The sequence below is a fragment of the Verruconis gallopava genome, assembly GCF_000836295.1.
Source record: "Verruconis gallopava strain CBS 43764 unplaced genomic scaffold supercont1.6, whole genome shotgun sequence".
NCBI classification, from domain to species: domain Eukaryota; kingdom Fungi; phylum Ascomycota; class Dothideomycetes; order Venturiales; family Sympoventuriaceae; genus Verruconis; species Verruconis gallopava.
In genome coordinates, this window is record NW_015622142.1 from 550,232 (window position 1) to 576,333 (window position 26,102).

The 26,102-nt window shown below is 49.5% G+C and overlaps 10 protein-coding genes across 10 annotated transcripts; 3 read left to right on the forward strand and 7 right to left on the reverse strand.

The window, feature by feature from the left end:
- The first annotated feature begins 16 nt into the window (after positions 1–16).
- Positions 17–1,655, forward strand: PV09_02490 (uncharacterized protein). The gene has a single exon (XM_016355543.1). The coding sequence runs from the start codon at positions 142–144 to the stop codon at positions 1,315–1,317; it is 1,176 nt and encodes a 391-aa protein (XP_016216679.1). The 5' UTR covers positions 17–141; the 3' UTR covers positions 1,318–1,655.
- A 505-nt stretch (positions 1,656–2,160) lies between these two features.
- On the forward strand, positions 2,161–6,432 carry PV09_02491 (uncharacterized protein). Its single transcript, XM_016355544.1, has 2 exons — positions 2,161–2,437; positions 2,627–6,432. Exons 1-2 carry the CDS (start codon positions 2,406–2,408, stop codon positions 6,078–6,080), a joined length of 3,486 nt encoding a protein of 1,161 aa, XP_016216680.1. The 5' UTR covers positions 2,161–2,405; the 3' UTR covers positions 6,081–6,432.
- PV09_02492 (uncharacterized protein) lies at positions 6,405–7,192 on the reverse strand (the record flags this gene model as incomplete). Its single annotated transcript, XM_016355545.1, has 2 exons — positions 6,405–6,970; positions 7,027–7,192. 2 exons carry the CDS (start codon positions 7,190–7,192, stop codon positions 6,405–6,407), a joined length of 732 nt encoding a protein of 243 aa, XP_016216681.1.
- A 921-nt stretch (positions 7,193–8,113) lies between these two features.
- PV09_02493 (uncharacterized protein) lies at positions 8,114–8,872 on the reverse strand (the record flags this gene model as incomplete). Its single annotated transcript, XM_016355546.1, has 2 exons — positions 8,114–8,635; positions 8,690–8,872. The coding sequence occupies 2 exons, from the start codon at positions 8,870–8,872 to the stop codon at positions 8,114–8,116; spliced, it is 705 nt and encodes a 234-aa protein (XP_016216682.1).
- Positions 8,873–10,353: 1,481 nt separating this feature from the next.
- PV09_02494 (haloacid dehalogenase, type II) lies at positions 10,354–11,983 on the forward strand. The gene has a single exon (XM_016355547.1). The coding sequence runs from the start codon at positions 10,755–10,757 to the stop codon at positions 11,523–11,525; it is 771 nt and encodes a 256-aa protein (XP_016216683.1). The 5' UTR covers positions 10,354–10,754; the 3' UTR covers positions 11,526–11,983.
- PV09_02495 (uncharacterized protein) lies at positions 11,684–13,954 on the reverse strand (the record flags this gene model as incomplete). Its single annotated transcript, XM_016355548.1, has 7 exons — positions 11,684–11,872; positions 11,922–12,284; positions 12,337–12,460; positions 12,605–12,748; positions 12,801–13,380; positions 13,433–13,452; positions 13,509–13,954. 7 exons carry the CDS (start codon positions 13,952–13,954, stop codon positions 11,684–11,686), a joined length of 1,866 nt encoding a protein of 621 aa, XP_016216684.1.
- A 2,580-nt stretch (positions 13,955–16,534) lies between these two features.
- Positions 16,535–19,129, reverse strand: PV09_02496 (uncharacterized protein). Its single transcript, XM_016355549.1, has 3 exons — positions 17,850–19,129; positions 17,465–17,773; positions 16,535–17,328 (listed from the first exon to the last, which is right to left on the reverse strand). The coding sequence occupies exons 1-3, from the start codon at positions 19,103–19,105 to the stop codon at positions 16,626–16,628; spliced, it is 2,268 nt and encodes a 755-aa protein (XP_016216685.1). The 5' UTR covers positions 19,106–19,129; the 3' UTR covers positions 16,535–16,625.
- A 367-nt stretch (positions 19,130–19,496) lies between these two features.
- On the reverse strand, positions 19,497–20,490 carry PV09_02497 (uncharacterized protein; the record flags this gene model as incomplete). Its single annotated transcript, XM_016355550.1, has 3 exons — positions 19,497–19,961; positions 20,021–20,235; positions 20,337–20,490. The coding sequence occupies 3 exons, from the start codon at positions 20,488–20,490 to the stop codon at positions 19,497–19,499; spliced, it is 834 nt and encodes a 277-aa protein (XP_016216686.1).
- A 1,231-nt stretch (positions 20,491–21,721) lies between these two features.
- Positions 21,722–24,833, reverse strand: PV09_02498 (uncharacterized protein). The gene is made up of 5 exons (XM_016355551.1): positions 24,266–24,833; positions 23,831–24,209; positions 22,167–23,777; positions 22,072–22,113; positions 21,722–22,019 (listed from the first exon to the last, which is right to left on the reverse strand). Exons 1-5 carry the CDS (start codon positions 24,419–24,421, stop codon positions 22,000–22,002), a joined length of 2,208 nt encoding a protein of 735 aa, XP_016216687.1. The 5' UTR covers positions 24,422–24,833; the 3' UTR covers positions 21,722–21,999.
- Positions 24,834–25,120: 287 nt separating this feature from the next.
- PV09_02499 (uncharacterized protein) lies at positions 25,121–25,803 on the reverse strand (the record flags this gene model as incomplete). Its single annotated transcript, XM_016355552.1, has 2 exons — positions 25,121–25,372; positions 25,429–25,803. 2 exons carry the CDS (start codon positions 25,801–25,803, stop codon positions 25,121–25,123), a joined length of 627 nt encoding a protein of 208 aa, XP_016216688.1.
- Between the last annotated feature and the right edge of the window lie 299 nt (positions 25,804–26,102).

Below are 26,102 nucleotides of genomic sequence, written 5' to 3' on the forward strand. Positions count from 1 at the left end.
TCTAGCAGATGAAAGTTTTTTTTTTACCTTCCATGGCCCTTTGCACGCACGTGAGAGAAAAATAGGTTCGGACCAGACCACCATACAGCCGCTATACCAGACAACAGAAGTAAATGCAGCCGAGCTCATAACATCGTGGCCATGGGAAAAACAAGACCGCCGGAGCGCAACAAGCGCAAGAAGTCCGCTCCAGATGGAAAGTCCTCAAAAAGCCCAACCCAGTTGTTGGCCGAAGCCACGGCATTGCTGGAGATATCAGAGCCACAGGAGGCGCTCCGCTTGGAACTCAAGGCGCTGAAGCAATTGAGACAGACGGCCAATGCTACGGAACGTCTCCCAGCTCTTACTCTGCTGGGTGAGACGAGCGTTGAACTTGGGGACATTGACTCGGCACGATCTTATTTCCTGGAAGCGGCTCAAATTGATCAAGACGGAGAGATCCCTGAGGAGCGAGGTGGCGGCCCAGAAAAATTTTTCTGGCTTGCACAGCTAAGCGAAGAGGGCGGTCTCGACAGCGTCCGATGGTATTCGAGGGGAGCGGATGTGCTACGTAAACAAATCGCGTCCAAGATCGCAGAGGCGGGGGACGACGAAGATATAGAAGATGACCCGTCGCTTCACGAGAAGCGAGTCAAACTTGCGAATGCACTATGCGGAATCGCAGAGGTCTATATGACCGATCTGTCATACGATGACGCAGAGGCAGAACGGCAGTGCAACAGAGCGGTCGAGGAGGCACTATCCGTAGCACCCGATCAGCCGACGACGCTGCAAACGGCGGCGTCGGTGCGGATATCACAGCTTCGCAAGGACGATGCGAGACAATTACTGCGCGCCAGTCTGGACCTGTGGAAAGACCTAGACCCCGAGGATCCTGACGTGCCCGACTACGCGACTCGCATCAGCCTGTCCAGACTGTTGATGGAGGCTGAGATGGAAAATGAAGCGATCGAGGTTCTCGAGAGATTGGTGAGGGAAGACGATCAAAGTGTGGAGGCGTGGTACTTGGGCGGATGGTGCTTGCATCTTCTGGCAAAAAAGGAGAAAGCGGCGCCAACGCAGCCTGCAGCTGCTGACGGCGCGGACGAGGAAGAAGAGCTACTTAGGAGGTCTAGGGCGTGGCTCACCGAAAGCCTGAAACTGTATCAGGCAATTCAGTACGAAGACGAGCGATTACGCGACCATGCCATGGAGTTGGTGCAGGGACTGAATGAGATTCTAGGCGAGCCCAACGAGGACGAGGGAGAGGACGATGATGATGACTGGGAAGACGCTGAGGATGACGAGGACGAAGATGAGGAAATGACAGAAAGCTGAGTGTATTGCTGGGAAGGCATGCGCTGAATTATGGCCAACGCCAGCTTTTGTTTGCGATAGTAGGCGACAAAGGTAAAGTGCGGTGCAAGACTCTCAATGGCGAGGTGTATTCATGCAGGAGGCGTTGGAACCTTTGGTTTGTTGTTTTAGATTTGGTCGTCCTGTGCAGTATGGCGTCGTACCGGAAGGGCGCCCACACGAATCAAGTGGGAGAGAGTTAGAAAACCGCGACGTGAATGCAATGCTACTGGGTACAGACGAAGGTTTGAGAGGGCAAAACCGAAGGGAGATGGACTGTTGCCTTTTTTTTTTGCGCCCGTAGCCTGCTGCCTAAGCACCTTTGCTCTTTACTTGGAGGCGTCTCCACTCGATCCCATCTTGATCACGCTCGAAAAGCCCCTTCGATCCCATCGACAAGCCCCCGCGTGGGTCGACAGTTGGCAGACCTCCGTCAAGGCACTCAACGACGGGCCCGGAGCTGAGAGCCCCTCGACGCTCGTTTCTTTTTCTCTTCTGGAACGCCCCTCTCCGGCGACCCCAAACCGGAAGTGACCGCTTCTGTCCAATTCAGATGCTGCAGGTTGAGATCCACACGGACTGGAGCCAGCCAGACGCGGGCTGCTCCGGGGTGGTGGACGAGTGGCAGGATGAAGCCAAAGGAGGAGCAAATAGCGGCCGGAAGCGGGGACAGGGTGGGCGAAGCATAGACGGCGGCGGCGCACAGCACGACTCTCCGCAGAGCTAGGCAAGGCCGGGAATCGACGATCGGGGCCGTCGGACGGGCGAACCCAGACTGAAAAGAGGCTGGCTGCTTGACCTGCTCGCCGCCTGCAGCTCTTGGATGTCCATTCCTGTGCTCCAAGGCCCGGCCGTCGTCGTTCGTGGCCTTAGCACGCACGTAGACAGATGCGTGTGCGTACATGTACGCCACGACCTTCGGCCCTCGAGCACCATTTTTGTGACTCCCCTTCACCTCCCGCTCCCGTCCCCCCCGCTTGAGAGTTCAGTACAAATGTTCACCGGCGTGTGAAAGCAGAATCGTACTTCTTCAATGACGGTGTCGGAGTGCAGCAACGGATCCTTCACGGATGATTTGGTACCTGTTGTATCCCTTTCGAGGGTAAGTTCCGCTCCCTCCACTCGCGCCCTCACAAGGTGCCGTCTTGCTCTCGGCCATTGCGAGACGTCAATGCAATGCTGTGCATCGCTCGCGGACTGCTCTTTTAGCCGCGAGGATATTGCCTGGTTATGAGCTCGATGCTGGGAAGGCTGCTTTTGGCAAGACACTGCAACTGACACGCGCACACAGTACGACTGAACCGCCTGTCCTCTCTGTCGACCATCCGTTACGCCGCGCTTTCTTTCGCTATGGCTACGCCGTCGCACGGCATTGGCTCACCTCCATCCTTCTTTCCATCACGGTAGCGGTTTTTCTCTGCTATCCCGTCTTCTTCCTGTACGAGAACCCGACCTCGGGCTTCTCCAAGCTCCCGCTGCATGTTTGGACTTCAGCAAGGCGTTACGATGGAGCACCAAATGTCGAACCGGACGTCGTTGTTCGACAAGTATGGCTGCACGGAGACTACATGGGCGCGCTTCACAAGAGAGTCTTGTTGGAGGCTCTACGGGTGCAGGATATCATGGTGCGGCAGTCCTCTGGACCCTTGAAGAGTGGAGAAGCGATGGATGAAGAGTCGGAGGACGTAAGCATCACACCTACGCAGGCCGACCGGCGTCGTGATTTTTGCGCAGTGAACAACGCTGGACCCGAGCACTGGGGCCTTCATTCTCCCCTCATGTTCTGGAACTGCTCAGCAGTGGCCATTCGGGATGACGACGACGTGCTCAACACCATCAATGCGCAGGCGAATAGGAAAAGTTATCTCAACCTCACATTGCGACCTACATCCGTCCTCGCGGGCAAATCCTTCGTCAAGGACAAAGTAGTCGCCGCGGACGCACTTGTTCTGACCTTTTTCGACCGCTCCGCGAGTGGCTCGTCGCGGGAATGGGACCAGCGCATCAATCAACTGTACGCGGATTCCATCGAACGGGATAATTCGCTTTACCCTCGGGATGGCCGTGTTCATCAAAGCCGTTTATATGAGTTTCAGCAGAAGCCTCTCAGTATCCAGGACAATTTCTTCTTGCTGAGCGCCTATTTTCTCATGGCCTTGTACGTCATAGTGAGCTTGGGCAAACTGCGGGCTGTGAAAAGCTGGGCTGGTCTACTCGTCGCCGTCATGTTCGAGCTTGCCATTTCCATAACTGCAAGCTTTTCCGTCTGTGGATTCCTCAAGATCGATCTGGCTCGAATACCAGATGCGGCGTATCCATTCGTCGTCCTTGTCATGGGTCTTGAGAACATGTTTCGGCTGATCAACGCCGTCCTGTCACAAAAACCCGAACTTCCTGTTGCACAGCGTATTGCCGCCGCGCTCAGTGAAGTCGGCCATCTTTCTCTTGCAACAGCTGCGCAGATGCTCTTTATACTCTGGGTTTTGGCCAAGATTGCGTCTGGTATCGCTCCTTTCTGCGTGTTTGCGGCCATTGCACTTGTCTTTGATTTTGCCTTCCACCTTACGTTCTTCCTCGCTGTGCTTAGCGTCGATGTACGTCGAATGGAGCTTCAAGATTCCATAGATCGTATGAAGAACACGAATCCCAGGCGGAAGTCCAGCACAGCGCGACAAGAACGACAATACTGGTTCTACGCACTTTTGCAAGGCCGTTTGCCTTTCAGTAGTCGGATTGCTGGATCAGCAATTTCAATTTGCTTCATATTGGGGCTGAATACGCACTTCTACGAGTCCAGCAGCAGTTTACATTCCCTACTTACTTCCCTAAGGTCTATGGTCGTCTCTGACTCAAGTCGTCACGATCCTCAATATTTCGCTCCCCCCATCAATCAAGCAAGGACGCCCGCGATGTGGCTCCGTATTCAGGACTACCGCTACGCGCAAGAAGTTCTCAAGTATGTGAAGCCCTCTGCGAACGCCATTGTGGCACGTGTCTACGACCCCCTAGTTATTGTGCTCAAGGGATCGAATCGACGAGGAGAGCCAGTACAAGAAGCTTCTTTCCTTGCATTGCTATGGAGTCTGTTTCGGAAACACCTATACCCATTTTTATTAGTGGCCATATTCTCGGTTGCTTTTGTCACGCTTTTGATGCAGTATCTACTGTGGAATGAGCTTCCAGAAGAAGAAGAAGATGCAGTTGGTGAAGCATCGATTTCGTCCAGTCTAAAAGTTGAGACATTACCAAAGTCACATAGGCTTGACATCATACAGCTCAATGCTTGCAACAAGGGCCACTTGATTTCTGTAAGCCTGGATAAGCTGATTACATTCTCACTCTTCGATCCACGGACCCAGACGTATTCTCTGAGCTCTGCTCTTGCAACGGCTATGACCCCTCCCGTCTGGCCGATCATAGGCCTGGCTATCGATGAAAATGGTCAGTTGGCTGCCATTTGTGGTTCAAAAGGTAACGTGGTCTTCTGGAGCATGGCCGAGCGACGACCCGTCCACACCACTCAGATTGACCTCAAAGATGAGCGTATATTGCTCCTCACCTTCTTGGCTTTACAACGCGATGACGAAAGCCATTTGTTCCTTATCGTTGGCACTGCAAGTGGGTCCGTAAGTATCATAGATCCACAAACCCCAGATGCGCAAACAACCCTGGTCACCGTTAGTAGCGAGAGGATCACGCTTGCAACGGCATTCCGATCGAGACTTGGCGCGAGCATTGTTACATTGACCAAGAGCGGCAAGATTCGAATGGCGACGCAACAAAGCAAAAACAATTGGTCTTGCGTTGCCATTGAAAAACTCGATTCAAGACTTTCACCGGCTAGCCAGGAAGGTGTCATCAAGTCTGTTGCAGTAGCTCCCGCAATAAGTCTAATGGCTGCTGTCCGCTTGCGAGTCGTTGACCTCATCGATGTCAAGTCAAAGACACTGATCCACTCCTTCCCAGCCATTCTCGTGCGCGGTCACTCTCTACGTGTTCTGCACACACCTCCTCGACGGTGTAAAACATGTGACGGAATTGCTGTCCACAGCCTCAGTCTTGCGTACACTGACTTTGAATCTCAGTCTGTGGTTATGCGCCGCTACGCTATATCCGAAGAACCTAGCGACTTAGTTTGTCTTCGTCCCAGATTGGCGGGAAGGAGCTATGCGTGCTGTGGGCTTTTGAATGCAAAGGAGCATATCTCTGTTGTAGAGCATCCCGGCAGCTGGGAAGCGACGGGTTCTCGGACACTGATTGGCCTGAAACTCAAGTCGTCGGGGGCCGATACGCCTCTGTCAACTAGTTCGACGACCTCCGGCTTCGAAGCTCCGCGCTTTAACATCCAGGCATTTGACACACTTAAAAAGCGTAGCGCAGCTGATGGGCAATCTAGATTGGGTGGCTTTTTGAACCTTGAAAAGAGTGGTCAAGGCTTGCAGAGTGACAGAGATGACTGGGAGGTATGGAGCCTGTCACCAAACGGCGACTTTTATGCCGAGCCTCTGCACTCTGCCTCAGAAACAGACCATGCACAATCAGTCGGCGAGGATGAGCTTCTTGTGGCTGCGCCAGGTCCTATCGTACGCTTGGGTCAAAGCAGCGTCGCTGTTGGATTCGGAAACCGAGTCAAGTTCATCACAATGGGCACTGAGCGATTTGATATCGACACGGGCGACTTTCACGACTTTACTAAACCGGTCAGTACGAGAAGGAAAAAGCCGTTGAACAAGCGCAGCGCGTGACTCGCCGTGAAGAAGTATAGTTGAGGATTTCACTGGATCAGAGTTTCAAAGGCAATGTAGGATATCAACGTTATCATGAACTTATGGACGCTTATGAATTCTTACTGAGTTTGAACGAGAGATTTCGGGGCTCCCAATGGAAGCAATTTGAGCCCGAGCAGTTCATTGGCAATGGGAAATGCTGGAGCCCCCCCTTCCCCCCTCCCTTTGGCAGTAATTTCCTGGCTTGACTCTTCTTTCGTGCGCGCGTTCAAATGAGAAAAAGAAAGTGGACATGCTACATGCTCTGAAAGTTTCATTTTGCCCTGGACAATCCATTTAGCCCTAAGTGAAGTTAGGAAACAAGAATCCCCACTTGGACTTGAATTGAGGATGCATCCTGTAGGCGTTGGGGTCCCAGGCTCGCAAGCCAGGCGTCAGTGTAAAGGTCGGCATGTTGAATATATCCCAGAGAAACTCTTCTTCATTGAAATTGCTGCTCTGTATGATGATCTCGTCTCGTGCTTCCGGGAAGGGCAGGCGATCGATCCACTGCCAGTGGACCGTTGACAGCTGCAAAAGCGTAGGCCGCAACGAAGGCGGCACATCGGGCCCGGCTAGCTTGCTTTTTGAAGGGAAACTAGCACCGCAGGCTATGCCTAGTATGTTACCGTTCTCGAAGAGTGCGGACAGAAACGTTTGGCCCTCACTTGCTGAAACAGGCCGGCATGAATACAGCCCCTCCAACGAGGGTTGTAGTGTTGATATTGTCGAAGCATTACCGCGTGTTCCAACGTCAGACGAAGCACTGGGCGAAGGATTGTCCTTCCTAATGCGTGAGCGTTGTTTTGATCGCGTCGTCTTCCACGCGCTCGCGTTCTCGGAAGGCCTGGCTTCGGCGAGACGTCGTCCTGCCAACATCGATCAGAAGCGTCTCGTTACCTGGGCTCCCGCCGGGACGGTTTACTTCTGGCTCGCTGGGCGAGTCGATCTTGTATCTGCTTCCTCTTTTTGCGGTCGAGTACACCGTGCCAGTCATCTTCCTGCCTAGAGCGTGTTGCGAAGCCTGTCGTCTCCGACATCATGACATTGGTCGAGTCAGCTACTGCTATCTGTTCAGGACTAGACGTCATATTCGTTCGACGACTGAACAGCCCGCGAGAACATGGAGGAGAACGGCTGAACAAATGAGGCTCCGGTGCGGCTTTAGGCTTCGAAAGATTGCGACTAGCTTAAAGAATTTAGTAGGCAGACGGAGGTTCTGTAAGTTTAGTTAGGTTCGAAGTCTAACTAGTAGTGCTAGACAATACGCCGTGTGACAGGGTCTGCTTGGCGTCACGCTGGTCAGTTAAGGTTCGACGGAATGGAGCGTTTGAGGCCAAAGTTTCGCCACTTCTTCATTTCGTACGCTTTTGTAGTTACTAGAGCGTATGAGCCGTTGCGTACTTATTCGCAACGCCGTGCTTGGCTCCTTTGTGTTCATTTTGCTCCTCCGAAAATTCTCTCCCTGCCTTGCGCAGATCCCCTCTGCTCGCCCTCACCAGTGGCTGAATTTGCTGGAAACCCCCTTTTGTATGGGCCTATTGTGAAAAGTCGACCTTTCTATGTCGGTTGCATACCCTCAAGCGCTCCATATGAAAGGTCATCCATTCCAGACTCCTCTCCCTTTTTTTTCGCAGATCTGAAGAAGCCGTCGCCACTTCGTAGCAACAGCATGAGTAGCTGCTCTCGATTATGAAGTACACGGCAATCACTTGAGATGAGACAATATCAAAGTGAGTCTGCTTTATTCAGGCGAAATTCTGAAGTTGAGGCCAGCTACCAGGAGTAAAGCTAGTGCCATCACTATAGCGACGAACAGTATGCGGACTTCGAATGTCGACTTGATTATCGTACCCATTCATCACCATGATAGCTTACCCTAGCGTACAGCCCTCCGCGATGGAGTCAGTAGAAGGGTGTGCGGTTTGAAGGTAGAGCGTTGACCAGCTAACATTAGGCAGGGTCGCCATCGCAGCATCTGTGCATTGTCAAGATGCACTAGTTGTCTCGCCTCATGGATGGTACATATATCCTGGGCGATAATCTTGAGGATTGGATTCAACTTGTTGCGAAGCTTTGTGCGCATCCCAGTCATGTTGTCCGTCTATCGCACTGGACTGCTGAACGTTACCCTGCACGATGCCGTGGTATTCGACATCGAACCCCTGGGGCTCCTGTTGAAAACGGTCAAACGAAGTGTTTGTTTGTCCAAAGCTTCCATGCGCCATATGAAGCCGGCTGGTGGAGTTCAGACTCTCACTTGCCCGAAGCAGCTGTGCTAGCTCTGGAACGCGTGAGAAGTCACCCCCACCAATATTCTGATGGACGAGAGCGAGGAGACTATCACCGGCACCCGAACTGTACGCCGTACACAAGGCCAGGAGGATGTCTTTGAGGTCCGAAACCTCTTGTTGAAGATTTTCTATTCTCTGCTTCAAAGCCGAGGTTCTTCGTAGGTCGCTGGAGGAATCGTAGACGCAATCGGTTCGACCTTTCTGTTGGCACGAGGAACATATGGGCCGTAGTCCATCGCACTCTGCGGTGTCAGTCTAGTATTTCCAGCACGCATCTCGGTGCCGTTGACATACCTTGCTCTTCCTCTTTTGGCATGGTTGACAGGCGACAGCAGTGACCTTTGAGCGCTTAGGCTGTCTTCCTGCTGCCCCTCCAGCAGAACTAGACCCTTCGTCGCCATATTCAGGATCCCTGGGATCTGTTGCAGGAAGCAAAGGTTTATTTGCCCGGTGCTGTTGCTGGTATCTGTTTGACATGGTGCTAACTCGAACCACGAGGATGACGAGAGTAGTTCTGCTGGAAGGGCAGAGGGACGGGACGCGCACTAATTTCGCCGAAAGTCGCAAGATGTGTTTGACTCTTGCCCCGTGTAAAATCTACAACTTCAGGTCCGGAGATGCTTCCGACGCAGTGTGTTTGAACGTCAAGCGAGAATGGCAATATTGACATTTGCCCGGAGTGCTTCTGAAACATGTACGCAGTTCTAGATTTGCACTCTTCGCGAGGGATTCTGGCCCAAATTTTTAAAGAAAAAGTCATCACATGCAACTAAATGCTTTGAGCGGATGAAGCTTACGCGAACAGCACGAGAAATGCAGGTGGAAATTTGGCAAGACACGTTCAACTCAGCCCCAAAACTCTCGCGTGCGACAGGTATTCAAAAGGATGCGGTGAGCCTTAGATCGAACAAGAGTGAAGGCTCTGAGTCTCAGATCGGTTGAAGGTCCGCAATAAAAGACTGGTCAAGCTTGTGTGGAAAGTGTATTCGCTGCAGTTGCGCTAGGTATGTTCCGCATATCTAACCAAGGGCCTTGCGTTATGGTAGGGCACATTCAAATTTCTTGAGAGAATTTCGGAAGATTGATTGCAGACTACTTGATCGCTCCAAAGCTATACAGACTGAAGGGATCGTCTGCAAAAACCCTAGGGCGCTGCCTCGAAGCCAATGAGATCGGGCCAGGAGCGTGTTCCGCGAAGACACCAGAAACCGGTCTCCCATGGTCGATTCGTGGATCGCCACAAACTGAGTGGCCAAAACCTCCGCGTCGGTACGAGAAAAGAAAAGAGGCCTTGATGCTGATCAGGGAATGCCTGCTCGGCTCCCCTCAGAAGAATAAGAAAACATGCCGAAAATGTCGCAATCCTGGAGATAACTCCGGTGCCGAAACAGAACCCGCTAGCCGAAGATTCCTAACCGCTGGCTCATGCACGGGAGTCCATTGGGATGAACACAGCGAAAAGTCAGACGCACGTAATTAGGTAAGAAATGGCCTTGGATCAGATCGGCAGTGCAGGTCGGATGACGCTCGGAGCAAGAGCAAGCGGAGGTTCGCCTCAATGACAGCCGACACGGAGGCGAAAAAGCTGCGACCGCTTTCATAAGTGGCACGCTTGGGTGGACGTGCACGGTATCCTGTTGGCTACAGAAGTAGACATCGATGTTGCCCTCTCGAGTGTATGAAAGGTCCTGATGCGAACAATTGCACTGATAGAGGTTTTCAGACGACTTAACGCCTGGGAGAGCTCGTGGTGCGAGCTGTGGCGTTCGTTTTTGCCCCCATCGTGCTGTCTCCTTTCTTCTTTCAGGTTTCGTTTTTTTTTTTTTTTTTTTTTTTCATCTAATGGTTTTCCTAACCCCACAAAGTTCCAATGCGCCAATGACATTCTCCTTTACTCGTCTCACAGCTTGGCATTTCTTGTAAATGATGCCCGAAGTTCAAATGTCGCCTGTTTCCGCGGTCCAAACTGTTTCCGACATCGGCTCCGATCGAAAATGGCGATCAAGGTGTCGTAACCGAGCTTACGTCAAGCACCACGGGTCAATCAACGAGTCTGAATTACTTCTTTGGTAATGCTCCAAGCTCGGACTTCTTTCTGTCACTAGAAGGTTTTGTTTTAATATTTGGAGATTTTTGGTACATAGAATAAGGATACGGTTGCAGCGCGTTTGACTGTAAGGCGCGCAGGAAAAAATCTTGATCATAAGGCGCATGACAAGTGGATACATGGGCCCCAGAACAGCTATAACAGAAGATCCAAGATACACATGTCTTCTTAGCAACCTTACCGTCGTCACTTCGACAGACAAAGTTTGACTAGAACTTTTGAAGCACCCTCGTCTCTTCATTTACTCACATCATGCCCGCGCAGCTCGTGCCTTCAGACAAGCCCTTGACGAGTTTCAAGCTCCTCTCGTTCGATGTGTATGGGACTCTCATTGATTGGGAAGAGGGAATATACCGCGCGTTGATGGCGACGCAGCCCTTCGCAACGTTGCCGGCCGGTCACGAGCTCAGAGATCGAAAGACGCTTCTCAAGGAAGCCGAGAAGCGGGAGCGCGCCGTACAAGTCGCGAACCCTTCTGCGGAATATGCCTTGGTGTTATCCGAAGCCTACAAGCGACTCGTGTCCGACTACAAGCTTGAGGCGGCCGGAGGCGTTGCTGAGGGTGCCGAGTCTTTTGGAAACTCGGTCGGCGCCTGGCCTTGTTTTCCGGACACGCTAGAAGCACTTAACCGGCTTAAGAAGCACTACTACCTTGTGCCCCTTACAAACTCGTCTCCCGACACCTTTGGGGCCAGCTTGAAGGGCCCCTTCAAGGGGTTTGAATTCTCAGCTTACTATCTGGCCACAGAGATCGGGTCGTACAAGCCCGACCTGCGAAACTTCGAGTACCTTCTTTCGCACGTGAAGGAAAAGTTTGGTGTTGAGAAAGACGACATCTTGCATGTTGCACAAAGTTTGTATCATGACCATGCACCCGCAAAGAAGATTGGTCTTACATCTGCATGGATCGATCGCCAAGGAGCTATGGGCTCGGCGGACGATGCTCAGTATGCGTGGAAATTCAACACACTCGCGGAGCTTGCTGATTTGGTCGACGACGCCTTCGCCAAGGAACAACATTAGTGACGAATTTCGCCTGTTGATCTTTCAGTCTAGTGATTTATACTAGCACGATCCTTCTAAAATTTAATACTCCTCACATGCTCTTTGCTTATCAATCACCTCTTTTTTCCAGAAAGTTAGCAATGACAAGAATTGAGAGAATCACGTGAGCCTCGAGCTTATGCTGGCCCGCCTGCTAGCAAGTTCTTGCCCTTCACGCTCTTCCATTCAAAGAGGAGACTGCCCAGGAATGCGAGTCCGCCAACAGCAATAGGCAAAATGAACGCTGTAGTGATCGCATCGTTGTATGCCTGAAGAGCCGCTCCGAGGAGATTCTTGGGTACGACCGACCGGAAGCCTTGAGCACCCTAAAAGATCTTAGTATTCACGATTGAAAGAAATTCATGTTTGACTTACTGAGGCGATGATGAGCGCCGTGTAATCTCCAAGCCCAACTTTAGGGAGCTCCTTGACCAATGTATTGGAAAATATGTTCTCTGCAATAGAAATAGCGATTGCTCCTCCTAAAGAATTGAAGAAGATGGCGAGAGAATTTCCAGTCGGCATGTCTTTTGCTGGAAGTACGACTTGCGTTGCTATGAAGGGCAGCTGGATGGAACCGCCTGCTCCAAACCCTGCTAATATCTGGTAGCCAATCCACCGTCCTGCTGGAGATTGGACCTTCAAGGTATATATCAGGCCAGAGCCAATGGTGAATAGACAACATCCTATATAAATGAACGGAGTGTAGTAGCCTATTATCGTAACAAGTCCGCCAATCTAGGTGGTACAAATTAGTAAAGTTTCGCGAATTTGGAAGAATTTTACATACGAAAATGCTACCGATGGTATTTGAGATCAGATACGGAATGCAGCGGATGCCACTCTGCTCAGCTGTCACGCCTTTGACGGCTTGGAAGTAGAATGGAAGATCTACGCCGATGTCAGCTATTGCGCTAAACAAGGAATCACGTGTGTAAGTCAAAAGAGAGTAAGTAATTCACTATCCGCTCAGGGTGTGTCGGCTTAGTTGGGCGCACAAGACTCACTGCAACGAATTTAGAACGCGAACGAATTTGTTGGGTTTTGGGAATACAAACCAGTAAACATGAGTATAAACACCCATGGACAAGAGCGAGAGTACCAGCGCACACGCAATGATTGTCCTTCTTTTCATGATATGCACGGGGATGGTTGCATGTTCTTTTCTTCTGACTTGGATTCCAATGAAGATCAGAATCAAACTGCGAGATAAGTCAACTCTCCAGATCACGCCGGAAGATTCGAGAGGTTTACAGGCAAAATCCGAGAAGACAGCCCCATACTTTGCTGTCCTTCCAAGGATATGTGATGCCTCCCCACTGAAGCGCCAGGAGAAGGCACACAATGGCTCCAATCAGAAAAAAGGCGCCAATGAGATCCATTTCTTTGATCTTCTGCTTGAAGGTGATGTGACTAAAGTCTCGCTTTGGGCTCTTAAAGAATCCAGCGACGGTCACAATGGTCAGTCCACCAAATGGCAAATTGATCCAGAAGCACCAACGCCAAGTCAGCTGATCGGTGAAGACTCCTCCCAAAATCGGCCCGACGATGGAGGCGATGCCGAACATGGAGCTGAGGCAGGCAAGATAGATGGCTCGCTGGCTGAGGGGGATCGCGTAGGCCAGCATAGTCATGCCTCCTGAATACAGCCCAGCGCCTCCGGTTCCAGCAATTGCGCGGCCGACAATCAGCATGTGAGAGCTCGTAGCAGCGGCGCAGATGGTCGAGCCCACTTCGAAGATGACGAGGGCCGTGACGAACGTCCATTTGACATCGAAGTATGTATACACTTTTCCGAAGCTTGGCTGCAGAGCAGTGATACAAAGCAAGTAAGCTAAACACGCTTGAGCACTGGAACACATGGAATCGACAGATTCAACACGTACCTGAGCCATACCAGCCGACACTAGATTGGTCCGTTAGCATGCCAATCGCGGCAACCATCGACGAACGTATACGTACTCGTCTAAGCTTTTGAACAAGGTTGTGATCTTGGGTATAGCAGTGGCTATGATCATTTGATCCAGACCGATGATAAAGGTGGTTGCGCAAAGCCCAAACACCAGTATGATGCGGGCAATGCCATGCACGTGGTGAGCCGCATTGTCCTCGGGCGCGGATTGTGCATCTTGTTCTGCGACTGAGCTGCTACGCTTCTCGATCGTTGCGGTCGAGACGTCTTGTTTCACGGCGGGCGTTGATTCGGCGGTCGCGGCGGCTGCAGGCTCGTGGCTCTCGTCGTTCGCAGAAGACGCTTCTTGCTTCTCTGGTGTCTGTGATCCCGTCGGGGTGGCGGGTCCACTTTCATCCTTCTCCGAGTCTTGCACAGTCCGCGCGGCTTCTTCCTTCTCCTCAGCTACCGTGGGAGTTTGGCTTTCATCTCCTGTTTCGTCGCGTTCAGACACCATGGCCAAGTCAATGGGATCCACTCGACACCTTGGACGGCTCTCCCCGGAACGCTAATCCTGTCTGGGCCACGTCAGCAAGCTAATTAAGCGCGCTGATGGCGATCCCGACGCGTGTTTCTGAGGCCAGGAAGTTCGTTCTGCGGATTGTTTCATTGCTCGACAGGAAACAACCGTATTTTTCTATCTCGAGATCTCAATCGGCGCGTCTTTCCTCGGGAAGCAAGTCGCCCACAGAAGGCCCTACCTAGGACTCTGCTCACACGCTAGGATCCGGAACTAGTTTGTTCCGGAAGCCCCCCATGATCTGAGTCGCTTGTTGGTAGACGTGTGATTCGCTGGAGCCGAGATCACCTCAGCTTCCCCAGACTGAGTCGGCTAGAAAGCGAGGAGAACCCGAGTATCCTTGCTTGTTCATGTCGCCTTGCGATGTTGTAATGGCCTAGTTGCAATTAAATTCAGCCTGTGCCCCAGCTTGGCAGCCGCTGCTCCGCTCTCAAACTGTGCGCATTACCGAAGACCTACAACGTCGTCAGCCAGTTTTACACAGACAATGAGCAACGACCCCCGCTGTATTTCAACTTCCTATCCGTGATTTCTGCCGCCCAAGACGTCGCCGACCAAGAAGTACTTACGCCGACATGTCTGAGGATCTTCGCCGTGCCTCGAGCAACTTAGAACTGTCCGTCCAGACGTGTCCCTGATACGGCTGTGTCCTTCACGCGATCAGGGCTTGATCCTGAAGTACGCGAATATGCGCAACAGTATTGGAAAGCTAGAGTCGCAATCACGAGTTGGAGTTGTACCGGTCCGCAATTCTTCCGTGGTCCGGGATAAGGTCTCTATGGTCTTTAATCTTCACCCTCCTGTTGACTGCTGATACGAAGCCCTTCTCAAGCAGCGGCCAATAAAGGCAAAGATTATTAGCACGGAAACGCGGAGTCGTATCGCCTCAGTGTTCACGGGCCTCTGGCCAATGTGGGATTACTGAAGTCTAGAATGCCATGCCATACGTATTCGACTGTCCTCCCGTGTGAGTGAAGGGTGCATAACTCTAAACCAAGGTCATGGGCTCGGGTACGTGAAGTAAGACTGCACAGTAACTGGGTGAATATCTCCAAACTTGATGCCAGTTTAAAAGTCTGCATCTGAGCACTCCTCAACCATCTTCTTGGGCCTTTTGATACCTGCGACTAGGCCTCTGTCCGCAAAGGAATGTGAACCTATCGTGAGTTGTGAAGACACTATCTGCTATCAGGATTCCACACTCGCTGTCTAGCACGTTAGTAATTGCTACGTCATGAATAATGCTACGAGATAGCTTGACGAGAAGTCCGCAAATGGGTATCTGAGCCCTTTTTTATGGGTCGATGTGCGTATAAACTTCGAACGTACAACATCGAGTGAATTGATTCATTTCGACTTCTCCTCAGCGCTAGAGAGTCTGTCAGCATCTCGTAAATTTTATGGTGAAATAGCTCAAGCTCGCGCCATTAAGCGAACAGTCCGAAATTACAGTAAATAGTCTTTACGTTGTAGTTGAGATGTCTGTAGAGACGCGCGAGGCGTGGTTTGCAACGTTTATCTGCTCCAAGGTTTTCTTCAAATTACTTTGACTTAAACACTGCCTCTGTGATCTGGAATCGAAATCTGTCTCTGTACTATTCTGATCATGATCACGCGACCTTTGGAATAGTAGCAGCTGTGGATACGGTGCCAACATCTTGAGAAATTCACCCACATCTTTCATCAGCGCAGTGAAAGGTCAAGGTTTGGAAAAGACCTCCCCGAGGCACTGAATCTCTTTCTTTCCACAGCAAATATGATTTAAATTCAGCCGTATGTTCTACTATGGCCTGCTCTTCCACTCTTAATCTGCTCCTGTAGTGGACCCTCCCTCTGAAAAGAGCAGAAGGGCAACATTCTCATTGAGAACGCTACCTGTATAGTGTGATTTAAGTATAACACGCGTCAACTGTCGGTCGTTTTGACTGAATCTTAAGAGTTCAGATTGTAGCTATGGAAAGGCTTCGTGCAACGATTCTCATTGTAAAAGTTGGCAAGAAATAGACCAAGATGAGCGTAGCAGCTCTATAACCTTGGGGGAAACCACAATTTTAAAACGTCTTCCGCTAGTTATATCACAATAGCAATATTAGATATTCTGCTACGTATAAATTTTAAGGAGTTGATCACTGTTTTTAACTACTTCTCAGTTAATGAAGCTTCAGAGGCACCTTTACTGCAAAAGTTTGTAAGATTGCAAGGAATCAAAAGTGCATGCTCAATTCTCTTTAGGAGCTAACAAATTAAAAAGAATGCCACGGATAATCCGTGGCACGAGGATCAAAATTTTGCGCGCATTAAGAGAACAAACTCCAAGAGAAAAATAATGAGACGCAAGTAGGCTGCTGAGAAAATGTGGCCTGATGTACCAAGACTAAAACGGGACCTATATGAAAAGCCAGCTTGAAAAGAACTTGTTCAGCATGAGCTGAATCTAGCTAAAGCTGAGCTGAGTATCGTTTTACTGGCTTAATTTGGTGAATTGGAGAAGCTTAGATGAGTGCATTAACATAGTTGCTTTGCCCTGAAAGGCTAGGTATTAAGTTTGTCGTTTTTAGATTTTTTGTCTCGCGATCTTGACCATCCTATGTAGTTTGAGAGACATCTATCAGTCCAGCAGACAAATCTGATCGGTTTTTGCTGCATCATATGTTGAATTTTGCTTCCCTTGGTCAGGATTCAAGCTGGGAATAAAGGTCGACTCCAAGTTGCAGCTTTCGACCTTACGCTCCCGTAGCTCATCAGCTTCGATGATGTCTTCCACAATCTTCACAATATTCTGCAGTTTTAGAAAGCCTGCACCAGCTTCAGCCTCTGTCCCTTCCATACCCTCAGTATCGATGTAATTCTCAGAGGGAAAGAACTGGGCCTCTGTTGGCTGCCAGTTTGTTTTCTTCCCAATTCCGAGATCTTCGTTCTCCTTAAATAAACTGCCCCATCGCTCATGAATCACCCGAATCGCCCAGCATTCCTTACGTGGCCATGCTTCGCGCAATTGATTGCGTAGCATCTTTCTGCTTTTTTTCATCTCCATCGTCCCAGAGGCGTAAAGTTCGGCGAAATACCCTGTCATACCTATAGAAAATAGCCAGGAGCGAGATTGCTCGTAGAACTTCAAATCCAATAGAGCACACGTGTTGGCATCTTCCTGAAATTGGAAAAGACTCGTATTTTCCGCGTAGTTAAAATCTTTTATCTTTGGGTTCGGTTTAATGTTGTTCGCGAACTGGCGATGGATATCTTTGATTTTTTGACTCTGTAGCTCTTTCAAAATCTCGCACCGGGAGATCCTTAAGTTATTTGATAAATTACTACATAGTTTTGCACGTCAGTCTTCAAGTATTCATTCGCTGAGTGGACCTGAAGAGAAATTGATCATATAATGGTCCGAAGCCGACGCATCTTTATGTTCTGCAAAGACACAATGCTCTCGAAAGGTATGCTTACGGGTTCTGAAGGTCAAGCATGTTGACGTCTAAGAAGTATGGAGGTACTGTGCCGCCATCCTCTAAGAGCAACCAACGTCGCGATACTTCTTCATAACCGCCCTCGCAGCTTGTCTTGTACTCAACCTCGAGGCGAATATTTTCAGAGGGACTTTTCCCGAAGACAAAGGCCGCCCTTAATCGTGGGTAGCAGGTTGAAAGACGCTTTTCAGGTGTCCAATTTGGTAGGAGTGGACAGTCGTAGAAGGTAAGTAAAGACCCACTGCTTATAAATCGCTCAAGCAGTTTACTGCCGTTAACTGTGTCTGCACTGTATCTATGGTGTTAGTGCCGACTGAGCTTTGGATCATGGCGTAGTATTTCTCCACTTTGCGCTTAGACTATACCTAGCAGCTATGAATGCATCCAAATTCCGGTCTTGATTGTTTGCGTCTAGAAGCATATCCTCAACTACTGACGGCTTCAGCTCAGAATCGTGTCGATGACGTCGAAAAACACATTTGCCTACTGTGACCTGCATTTGCAAGTACCCTCTGTATATCGTCAGGTGCTTTAAAGCCGCTGTAGTCCAGCGATGCAGGTATTGCGCGTTGATTTCAGCTGTACGTTGGATACCTAGCCAAATCGGACCAAGTACCTCGAGGTCTTCAAGAGATGAGACCGCGGAGACTTCGTCGGTTAGAAATTCTTCGTGGCTAACGCCAGTAGGCTGTAGCAAAAGGAACTTTCCCTGCTTTTCTTCTTCCTTTGAAGATGAACCCTCTTGTCGAATGAGGAGGTACTTTGGCTTGAAGTAGTCAACTTGCTTGATAACGAAAGCACTGTAGTCGAATGGCACTTTTACCGGTTTGAAGAGGAAGAGTTGTGACGGCGAGAGGGCGTGAGAAGCCACGCAGTATGGAATTGTTTGAAGACGCTCAGCTGCTCTTAACATCTTTTCTCTGTGATTGCCCAAGAGAACAAAGTTTGCCTCGTTCAGAATACGCGAGAAAGTGATGTAACACAATCCGTCCATGCGAACCTCATCGATGGCTTCGAGCTGCTGTCCTAATACATCCTCGATTCGCCAATGTTCCTCTCTCCAAGGGACAACAAGAGAGTACTGAAATCGCTTCTCTGCAATTTCATTCTCTGTGAGTTTTTTTCGAAACTTGTCGCGCTTCTCATCTCGCTGCATTTTTTTGTGAAGAGCAAGGTGACGTTCCCATCCTCTGTCTGATTCGATCTTTGAGAACTTTGCTGGTTTTTTGTCTTGGCCGCTTTTCTGGGCAAAGTAGTTCCTTAGTTGGCTCAATGCTTGTCTAACATTCTCTGGTGTTCCGCCCCATATTTTCACATTGTAAACTTTTGATACGGCGAAGTTCTTGCACTTCTGCAACTGAAGGCGCGTATTGGTAGCATCCTCAATATAGCGAAACATCTCGAGCACGCCGACGCTGCTGGCAGGATCGAAGCCATTTGGAAGGTCATAACGAGAGTCGGCGGGTTTGCCCTCACGCCAAGCTTTAGTACCTTCGTTGTCAGACTCGGTGTAGAGATTTGGAATAACACGCTTTGCGGGTCCCCAATTGCTGACTTTGTGCGGTACGTTGCCTGGTTTCTCACCGATGCGGCGGCGAGTTCGTTGCTGATAGGGAGCCATCACTAGTGGATATGGTGAATGTACGAGGATTGGTAAAGTGAAGCGCACGCTCGGAAAACACACGCAATGTGGCGCATTCCTCTTCTCTGCTGGAAAGGATCATGTGGACCCTGACAACCTAGAAGATATAAATTCCTGGCCCAGTCGTGTTGCACAAATTCGTGAATGGGAAAGGGATGCTCAGCATATATAATATTCTTAAACATTAAGGCCAAATGATACCCGTCGACGGACGCAAACCTGAAAGTAACGAAGTTGGTGTTGTGGAAATGGGATGCGAACACAACCTTTGAGAATGCCGCATGAGGTCGAAGTTCCTAGAAGCCGAAGGAACTCGACCTTGCGAAACAACCTGTGTGGGCGAGCGTTGCGAAAGTTAGAGCTGACATCTTCATAGCCTGAATTCCTCGGCAACCGGAAACTCAAGAGTCACGTCTTCAAGCCACAGGCCAAAACTCCATGTCTTCACTACAGGCCAGTGGGTCCCGTTCTTGCGCTCCTCCTCAGGCGGCTCGTCGATCTTAACCTTCATCAAACGCATGCGACGACTGCTGGAAGTGATGGGAATGCCGCACCACCGATCGGTCTCATACAGCAGGGGATCTTCCCCTTTACCTTTTCCTTGTCCAACAGGAGGTTGCACCAAGTAAGGCTTCTTTGGTAGGAGCTTCGTGGTTGCTGGCAAGCCTGGTAGGATCTGTAGCGGCGATAGCGTGCAAGAGAAGAAAGGCGGAGTCTTTGAGTCTGATCCATACGGAAAGACCTTAACTTGGAGTTCCTTCGGCACTTTGTTTGTTTCAGAAGCTGGAGGAGCGGAGAATTCGAAGCGTGCAAGTTGTTTCGGAATGTTCCAATTCTGTTCTTCTGTCAATACTCCCCACTATCCACAGATTTTTTTTCGTTTAAACAAAGTACCTTTCTTCCATTATATGTTGTCTCTCTCTGACTGACGTAGAACCTAGTTGCTCTCAATTGCTTTCTTCCCTTATATTTTCCGCCTGGGACGCCATAATAGCCCGGTATGATAAGCAGTTCATCGTATGGGCCAACGGGTGTGGAATGGTATCGTACGATCTGAATCATGCATAGAAGGATGTCAGTGTTAACCTTATCACTTTCTCTCTCTTTTACTCCGAAAACTCATAAAAAAAGTACGAAAACGACATCGAATGGGAAGTTTTTGCATATGGCAGAGTCATGAAGAGGTATTATCAGGAAATGGGGCACTTACCATATCCACCTCTGAAGTCGTCATTTCCTTTACCAAGAGGAGGAGTGTCCAGGTCATGATACAGGCCGGGAGGAAGCTCCTTTGGGTTAAGCCGGAATGGTATTCCATATGCCTCGCACTTAAGCGTCCATGGGGCTGGAGAATCTGCAGGCATGGCAGGGCCGGCATGAGACATACTCGCCTGAGAATCACTAGGATGGATTACTCTGTCCCCCACCTTTTCGCTCATCGTTGGAAATATTGACAACTTCACGGAATGTCGAGGCTCATCGTATTTAAATGGGTTCTGATATCGGCTTCACGTCATTGCGATGGCACTTTGCATGTCCCGAAGGCCCGAGGCGGTATGAAAATACGCAGTCAGGTCAATTGACTCAGTTATCCAAACAGCCATGAGAGAAAGAGAAACAACGATTTTTCTCTCTCTCCTTTTTTTTTTTTTTTTTTTTTTTCAAAACGCTCAACTTCACTTAAATGACTTAAGGCTGTAGAACTAGGCGCATGTCGTAGATTCTATGCGCGTGATGAGGAGACGTTTGCGATGTGACTGGTCAGCGTCTTTCAGCTGAACTTCTTTCCCAGCTGAAGCCCAACTGTCAAAAGCAGGAAGGCCGACCGGTTTAAAAAAAAAAAACATGATTCCCAGAGCGCGACCCTACAACACATGCGTGAAAAAAAGCAAGATATTCCGATTCGTATCCTGCTTCTCAAAAGCTCTTGTAAATTGACTTAAGCTGTTGGACTCCCGATGGGCTTAATCTCACTGGCTGAATCTCTTTTGCAAACTTCCAAAAAGACCTGCAGTCGCAGCTGTCATGTCTTTCGTGTGAGATCACGCAGAATCCGATCATATTTTCGCAAAGATTGAAGACAGTTTCAGCATTGGCCCATCTTTCACAAAGGCTACAGAACCTGTGGCGTGAATAATGTCGTAGACCGGAATCTCGGTACTTAAAAGACGCAGACAATGGTTGATAACGTTTACAAGCCAGATTGCCAGCGCATCTGCACGGGACGACAAGGGCCAAGTTTCTTTTTCGGTTGCCACCACCTTGTTCAGTTTCACGTTTTAGTCGAAGCATTTCGTACGAGATCACTTTAATTGCTGTAATATTAACATGAATCGGTACGATTCAATGGCCAAGCTGAGGCATTTGCTCTTTCGCTTGGGTGTTTCGCTGAGCCTGCCAATAGCTTGACATGTGACGTGGCAGCGAAACTTGGCTCTTTGTTGAGAGGATTAAGGTCAATGGGAGAGACCAATCTCAATTGATTTGATGCATACGTTGCCAATTAGTCGTAATTGCGGTTTTGATTTTTTTACGCACGTAGGGCGAACGAGTTTCTAGATCAAATTATGAACAGTCATTGGAATTTAAGCTATGAGTTAAATCCTAACAAGTTTCATCAAATGTCGTAGAGTCTGTCATTAATTATTGTCCGTATTGAGTTAAGATACTGAATCAAGACGGCTTCCCACGAGTTGAGATATGAACAAACATTGCAGTCTTAATGGAATTGATACGATGGACGGTTGAAGTTTCAGGTAGAACTATCAGTGAACTCCCTGATGCATAGATACTGCACCACTAAAACGCTTGACGTTCAAGACCACCTGTTGTTCTCAATTCAGTGTGTCTAGGCTGATTGAGAGAGATTGATTTCATGAGCCACCACAGCCACCTGAAACCTCGTTATTGTGCGCCTTTGATTATGAGTGGATGGAAATGCTCACCTCCGCACCCTGAACTACCGCATCCTCCGCCGGAAACGCCACCTACTCAATAGGTTAAAATTTCAGCATGCCGAAGCGCTCTGAGGAAAGCTTACCACAACCTCCTGTTCCGCCACAACCAGCAGCACCACACGAGCCACCAGCGGCAGCCATCCCCCCGCACGTTCCAGCCGCACAGTTTCCATATGCGCCTGCGCTACTGGAATACGCATATGGTGCACCCGGATAGCAATCTCCAGTTCCAAAACCCACTGGAGCTGCGTATGGGTAGTATATCGGAAAGTATACTGGGTAGCCCCAATAGTAAGCAGCGTAATAATCATCACGTGCTGGCTCCTTCTGGCCCTTCTTTCGAGCCTTTGCGCATGCCTTCTGATATGCTTTGTCAAGTTTTGCAGCGTGAACACTGGCTTTGGCTTCCCCGTCAATATCGCGAACAGCATTGTGGGCAGAAATATGGGCTGACTTGAGCGGATCGGTCTCGTTGTTTACCTCGTGCAGTCTTGCGGTTGCTTCCTTCTTCTTTGGCTTGAAGAGACTATCGAGTTTGGAGGAGTTGGCTTCTCGAACTGCCTCGCAGTACCAGCAGCGGCATTCGCTGTATGGCTCACCATAGAGCTCAGAGTACTTCTTCGAGGTCCACGCAAACGATTCGCTAAGCTTAGTTTCCTCGACCTTGTCATCATGGTCAATAAATCGGCGCGCATATTCTACCGAGAATCGATAGTACTCGGAAGAGTTAAGCTGATGCGTATGCCAGCCGAGATCCACGTCTAGGGTCGGTACAGCCATGTTTTTGGGATTGCTTGCCATGATTTGGAAAAACCGCTTATACTTCTCTAGCAATCGTCCCATTGTTCCCTTGAGGGCTGGAGAATGCAGCCAGTCGATGTCATGCATTTTGTTAATGAATGAGCCCTGACGAATTACAGCGCCAGTTAGGTCAAGTGCAAACGGTGAAGAGTTATACCAATAGCGACTCATCATTTTACGTATTGCATTTCTTTCTTGCATTAACACGCGTGTGCGGTAACCCATCGTCGAACGTATCAAACCTTGATCTTTGAGAGCCTCCTCGATGGCATGCCTTATATCTTCCACATTCCATTTAGGACTCTTCATAATCTTGCTCTGCAAATCTTTCTGGAGGCCTGCTTTGATCAATGTGTTGGGGAAGTTGTTGTACGGTTTGCCAAGGTTGAAAGATGTCCCTGTTGGAGCTTCTGGAACGCCATCAGGCGTCAATAAAGTACCGGGCATTGGAACATCTGACATCACTAAAAGATCCATGTCATTCAAAAACTTGACAACTCTGAGATGATCGTGGTCAAGAGGAGTCTTGCAATTTTCACATGTCGTCATGAAGGACGCATCGGCGAATCCACTTCCCCTGGTCATCTCTTTGCTTGAAGCTGACCATTGAGAATCGAAGGTCCATGGCACCTCTGAGGATTTCTTGCAGGCTCCGCACATGACCGCCAAAGTGGACGGATCCTCTAAATTGTCCCAGTTGAGGCCCGTTTTCGAAATGAAGTTGGCGACAGCTTGTTCAGTAGGTTTGAATTCAAAGGTAACAAGGTCGATGCACCTATCGATTGCCGCCAGAGGGAATGGCGTCGCGAAGAAGTCGAGTTTCTGATAACGGAAGCAATCCTCGAAGAAGCAACGAGGATTAAGCAAGTAGGAGTGCCAAACCATTAGTACATCTAAACGCCGTCAGTGGTTCGTGCTACGCTTCATTGGGATCCAGTCAATGTACCAAGGGGGGGCAATCGGTCTGTTGACTGCAAAGTCTTGATAGGTTCACCCTGATAAGCAGCTTTCTCAATTCCCTTCTCGGTCGTGAGCTCTTTTGTCGTGAGTTTTGTCTCTCGTGTCGCGAAAACGCATTTCCCCCACCATTGCTCAAAGCGATGTGCCGCACGCGCCACATACACAGCCCATCGCTTTTCGCGTACCCGGATCTCAGCAAGAGCATTCTGATCGTTGCCAGGAGTGGCCGGAGTCTCGCTACTTTCAATCGGATCTAAGATTCCAAAAAGGTCCTTTGTATTTCCAACAGTTTCCTTCAGTTGGTACAAGGCTTCGAGAAACTTCAAGTGCGCGATGCAGTGATCGGGCGACACGTTCACACCATTCTAGGCGAGTAGTTAGCGGTGATTGAACAAGACATGAACACAGATTCGCCATTTACTCCAGTAAGCGGATCAAGCTTCAGATTTACTAATCGTTCGCTAAGATCTGGAGGCAACTCCCGCGGAACATTTACAGGCGGTTCAACAGAGTAGCCAGGTAAGTCATCTTGTGGCTGTGATGAAAGATTTGCATCCGAAGTGATCGCCTGCGCCATAGTTCAGTCCGGCGAGTGTGCTAACCCTATGCCAAGGCTATGGAAGTGGCAATCGTCAAAGGTTATATGGATTTATGAAGTGGCGACTGAAAAATGTATGAGGAAATTGGGGAGATGCGGGATCTTTGCCGATCCTGTTAGGAGTGCGCTAAGATGAAATCCCAAGACAAGGCTGATCGAAGAAGAGAAATCTAGCAGGTATGGAGAGGTTCTTATGGCAGATTGAGAAGTCTTCCAGAAGGGCCATCATGCATCATGTCGCCAGGCACTGCCACTTCAAGCTTTGGCCGAAAGCTTCGCTTGTACCCCACGTGCAGCCCAAATCTGCCCTGCATCGACGCGCCTTCCCTAAAACGGGTATAGGTTTGCTGATCAGTTCGCGCCAGGCTGACTCCCTTCCTCTACGTCCCACAATTCTATTCATTGTAAGCGAATGCAACATAGTATTCAGTCGTCGAAATCCTCGGTTAAGCCCTGAACAAGTTCGAAATAGTGGCGTTAGACATGCGCCATGATTGACAAATACGGAATTAAAAAAGCTCAAGGCAGATCCAGCATCTCGCTAAGCCTTGGCCTTAGTCTGTATGAAAAGGAGTAGGAAATCTCGTGACCAGGATAAGGATCTGATCCCATTGCGACGAAATTCATCTCATCCAACAATCAGTAGAAACTATATCATTCATCTTGCTCTCGCAATATTCAAGCATCTTCGGGCTCACCGTCGGACAGCCCGCCGTCACCGCGTAGTTCAATCTTTGTTGACTCTTCCTGAGAACCGGACAGTGATTGGCCATCTTGGGCACTTGCAGATGCGTCGCCGTCTTCTTGTGCGCCTGTGCTAGGGGCCCCAACTTGCTGGATTGCAGCGGTATTTGAAGCGGCAAATGGCGCCTTTGCCGTATCTGCAAGCCCGGTTACAAGACCTGTGCCCGTCTTGCCTAACCCAAATACCTTTTGTGAGTTAGCACAACCAGCGTATTGCAGGATGGTGGGACCTCAAGGCTCACAGCATTTCCCGCGGTATCACCAACTCCCTTCAATACCCCGCCTACCGTTCCCGTCAGTCCAGAAATAACCTTTCCACCGCTATCAATGATAACGCCTCCAAATCCACTTGCTCGCTGCTTCTGTTCGGCGCTCAAGCTGTCAGAGAGAATTTCTTTCGGAACTTGTAACCCTTGTTGATTTGCCAGCCTGGCGCCCTCTTCACCTTGCACGATCCTCGCGCCTTCGGGCAGCTCTATCTCCTTGCCTTCGTCTGAATCTCCAATTGTCGCTTGCCCAGTTTTCATCTGCTCGCGAAACTTGCGTTTCAGGTCGATCTGCTCTTGCCCAGGCATGAGATCGAGATCGACAAGCTTATTCTCTAAGACTTTAACCATTTCGTTAATATTACCGGACTTGCAGACTTGTTTCGATATGTTTCAAGTTTGCTTCGATTTCCTTTTGATCGTTTGAGAATTTCAGATCTGATCTGTGTTTTCTGAAATAAAAACGTTCTTGCTCATACGTCACAATCAGGTAAAATGATACTTGAAAGCAAGGTTGAGTGAACATATGCAGGGATCCGTCCAGGTCCCCCCGGCCCAAGATATGCATTCATTTGGAACACACCTAGAAGCATACTCTTTCTACTCATGCAGAACTTTCTCATATATGGAAAGAGTCTGCTTGAAGTATA

Excerpts from the sequence above, each read along its gene's own strand:
- PV09_02490 (XM_016355543.1), top strand. The coding sequence starts at position 142 with ATGGGAAAAACAAGACCGCCGGAGCGCAACAAGCGCAAGAAGTCCGCT.
- PV09_02491 (XM_016355544.1), top strand. The coding sequence starts at position 2,406 with ATGATTTGGTACCTGTTGTATCCCTTTCGAGG. Across the intron at positions 2,438-2,626 it reads CTGTTGTATCCCTTTCGAGG|TACGACTGAACCGCCTGTCC; the intron begins GTAAGTTCCGCT and ends ACGCGCACACAG.
- PV09_02494 (XM_016355547.1), top strand. The coding sequence starts at position 10,755 with ATGCCCGCGCAGCTCGTGCCTTCAGACAAGCCCTTGACGAGTTTCAAG.
- PV09_02496 (XM_016355549.1), bottom strand. The coding sequence starts at position 19,105 with ATGGCTCCCTATCAGCAACGAACTCGCCGCCGCATCGGTGAGAAACCA. Across the intron at positions 17,774-17,849 it reads GATGCATTCATAGCTGCTAG|TGCAGACACAGTTAACGGCA; the intron begins GTATAGTCTAAG and ends CCATAGATACAG. Across the intron at positions 17,329-17,464 it reads ATGCTTGACCTTCAGAACCC|TAATTTATCAAATAACTTAA; the intron begins GTAAGCATACCT and ends AAAACTATGTAG.
- PV09_02498 (XM_016355551.1), bottom strand. The coding sequence starts at position 24,421 with ATGGCGCAGGCGATCACTTCGGATGCAAATCTTTCATCACAGCCACAA. Across the intron at positions 24,210-24,265 it reads AGCTTGATCCGCTTACTGGA|AATGGTGTGAACGTGTCGCC; the intron begins GTAAATGGCGAA and ends CTACTCGCCTAG. Across the intron at positions 22,114-22,166 it reads TGGCGGAACAGGAGGTTGTG|GTGGCGTTTCCGGCGGAGGA; the intron begins GTAAGCTTTCCT and ends CCTATTGAGTAG.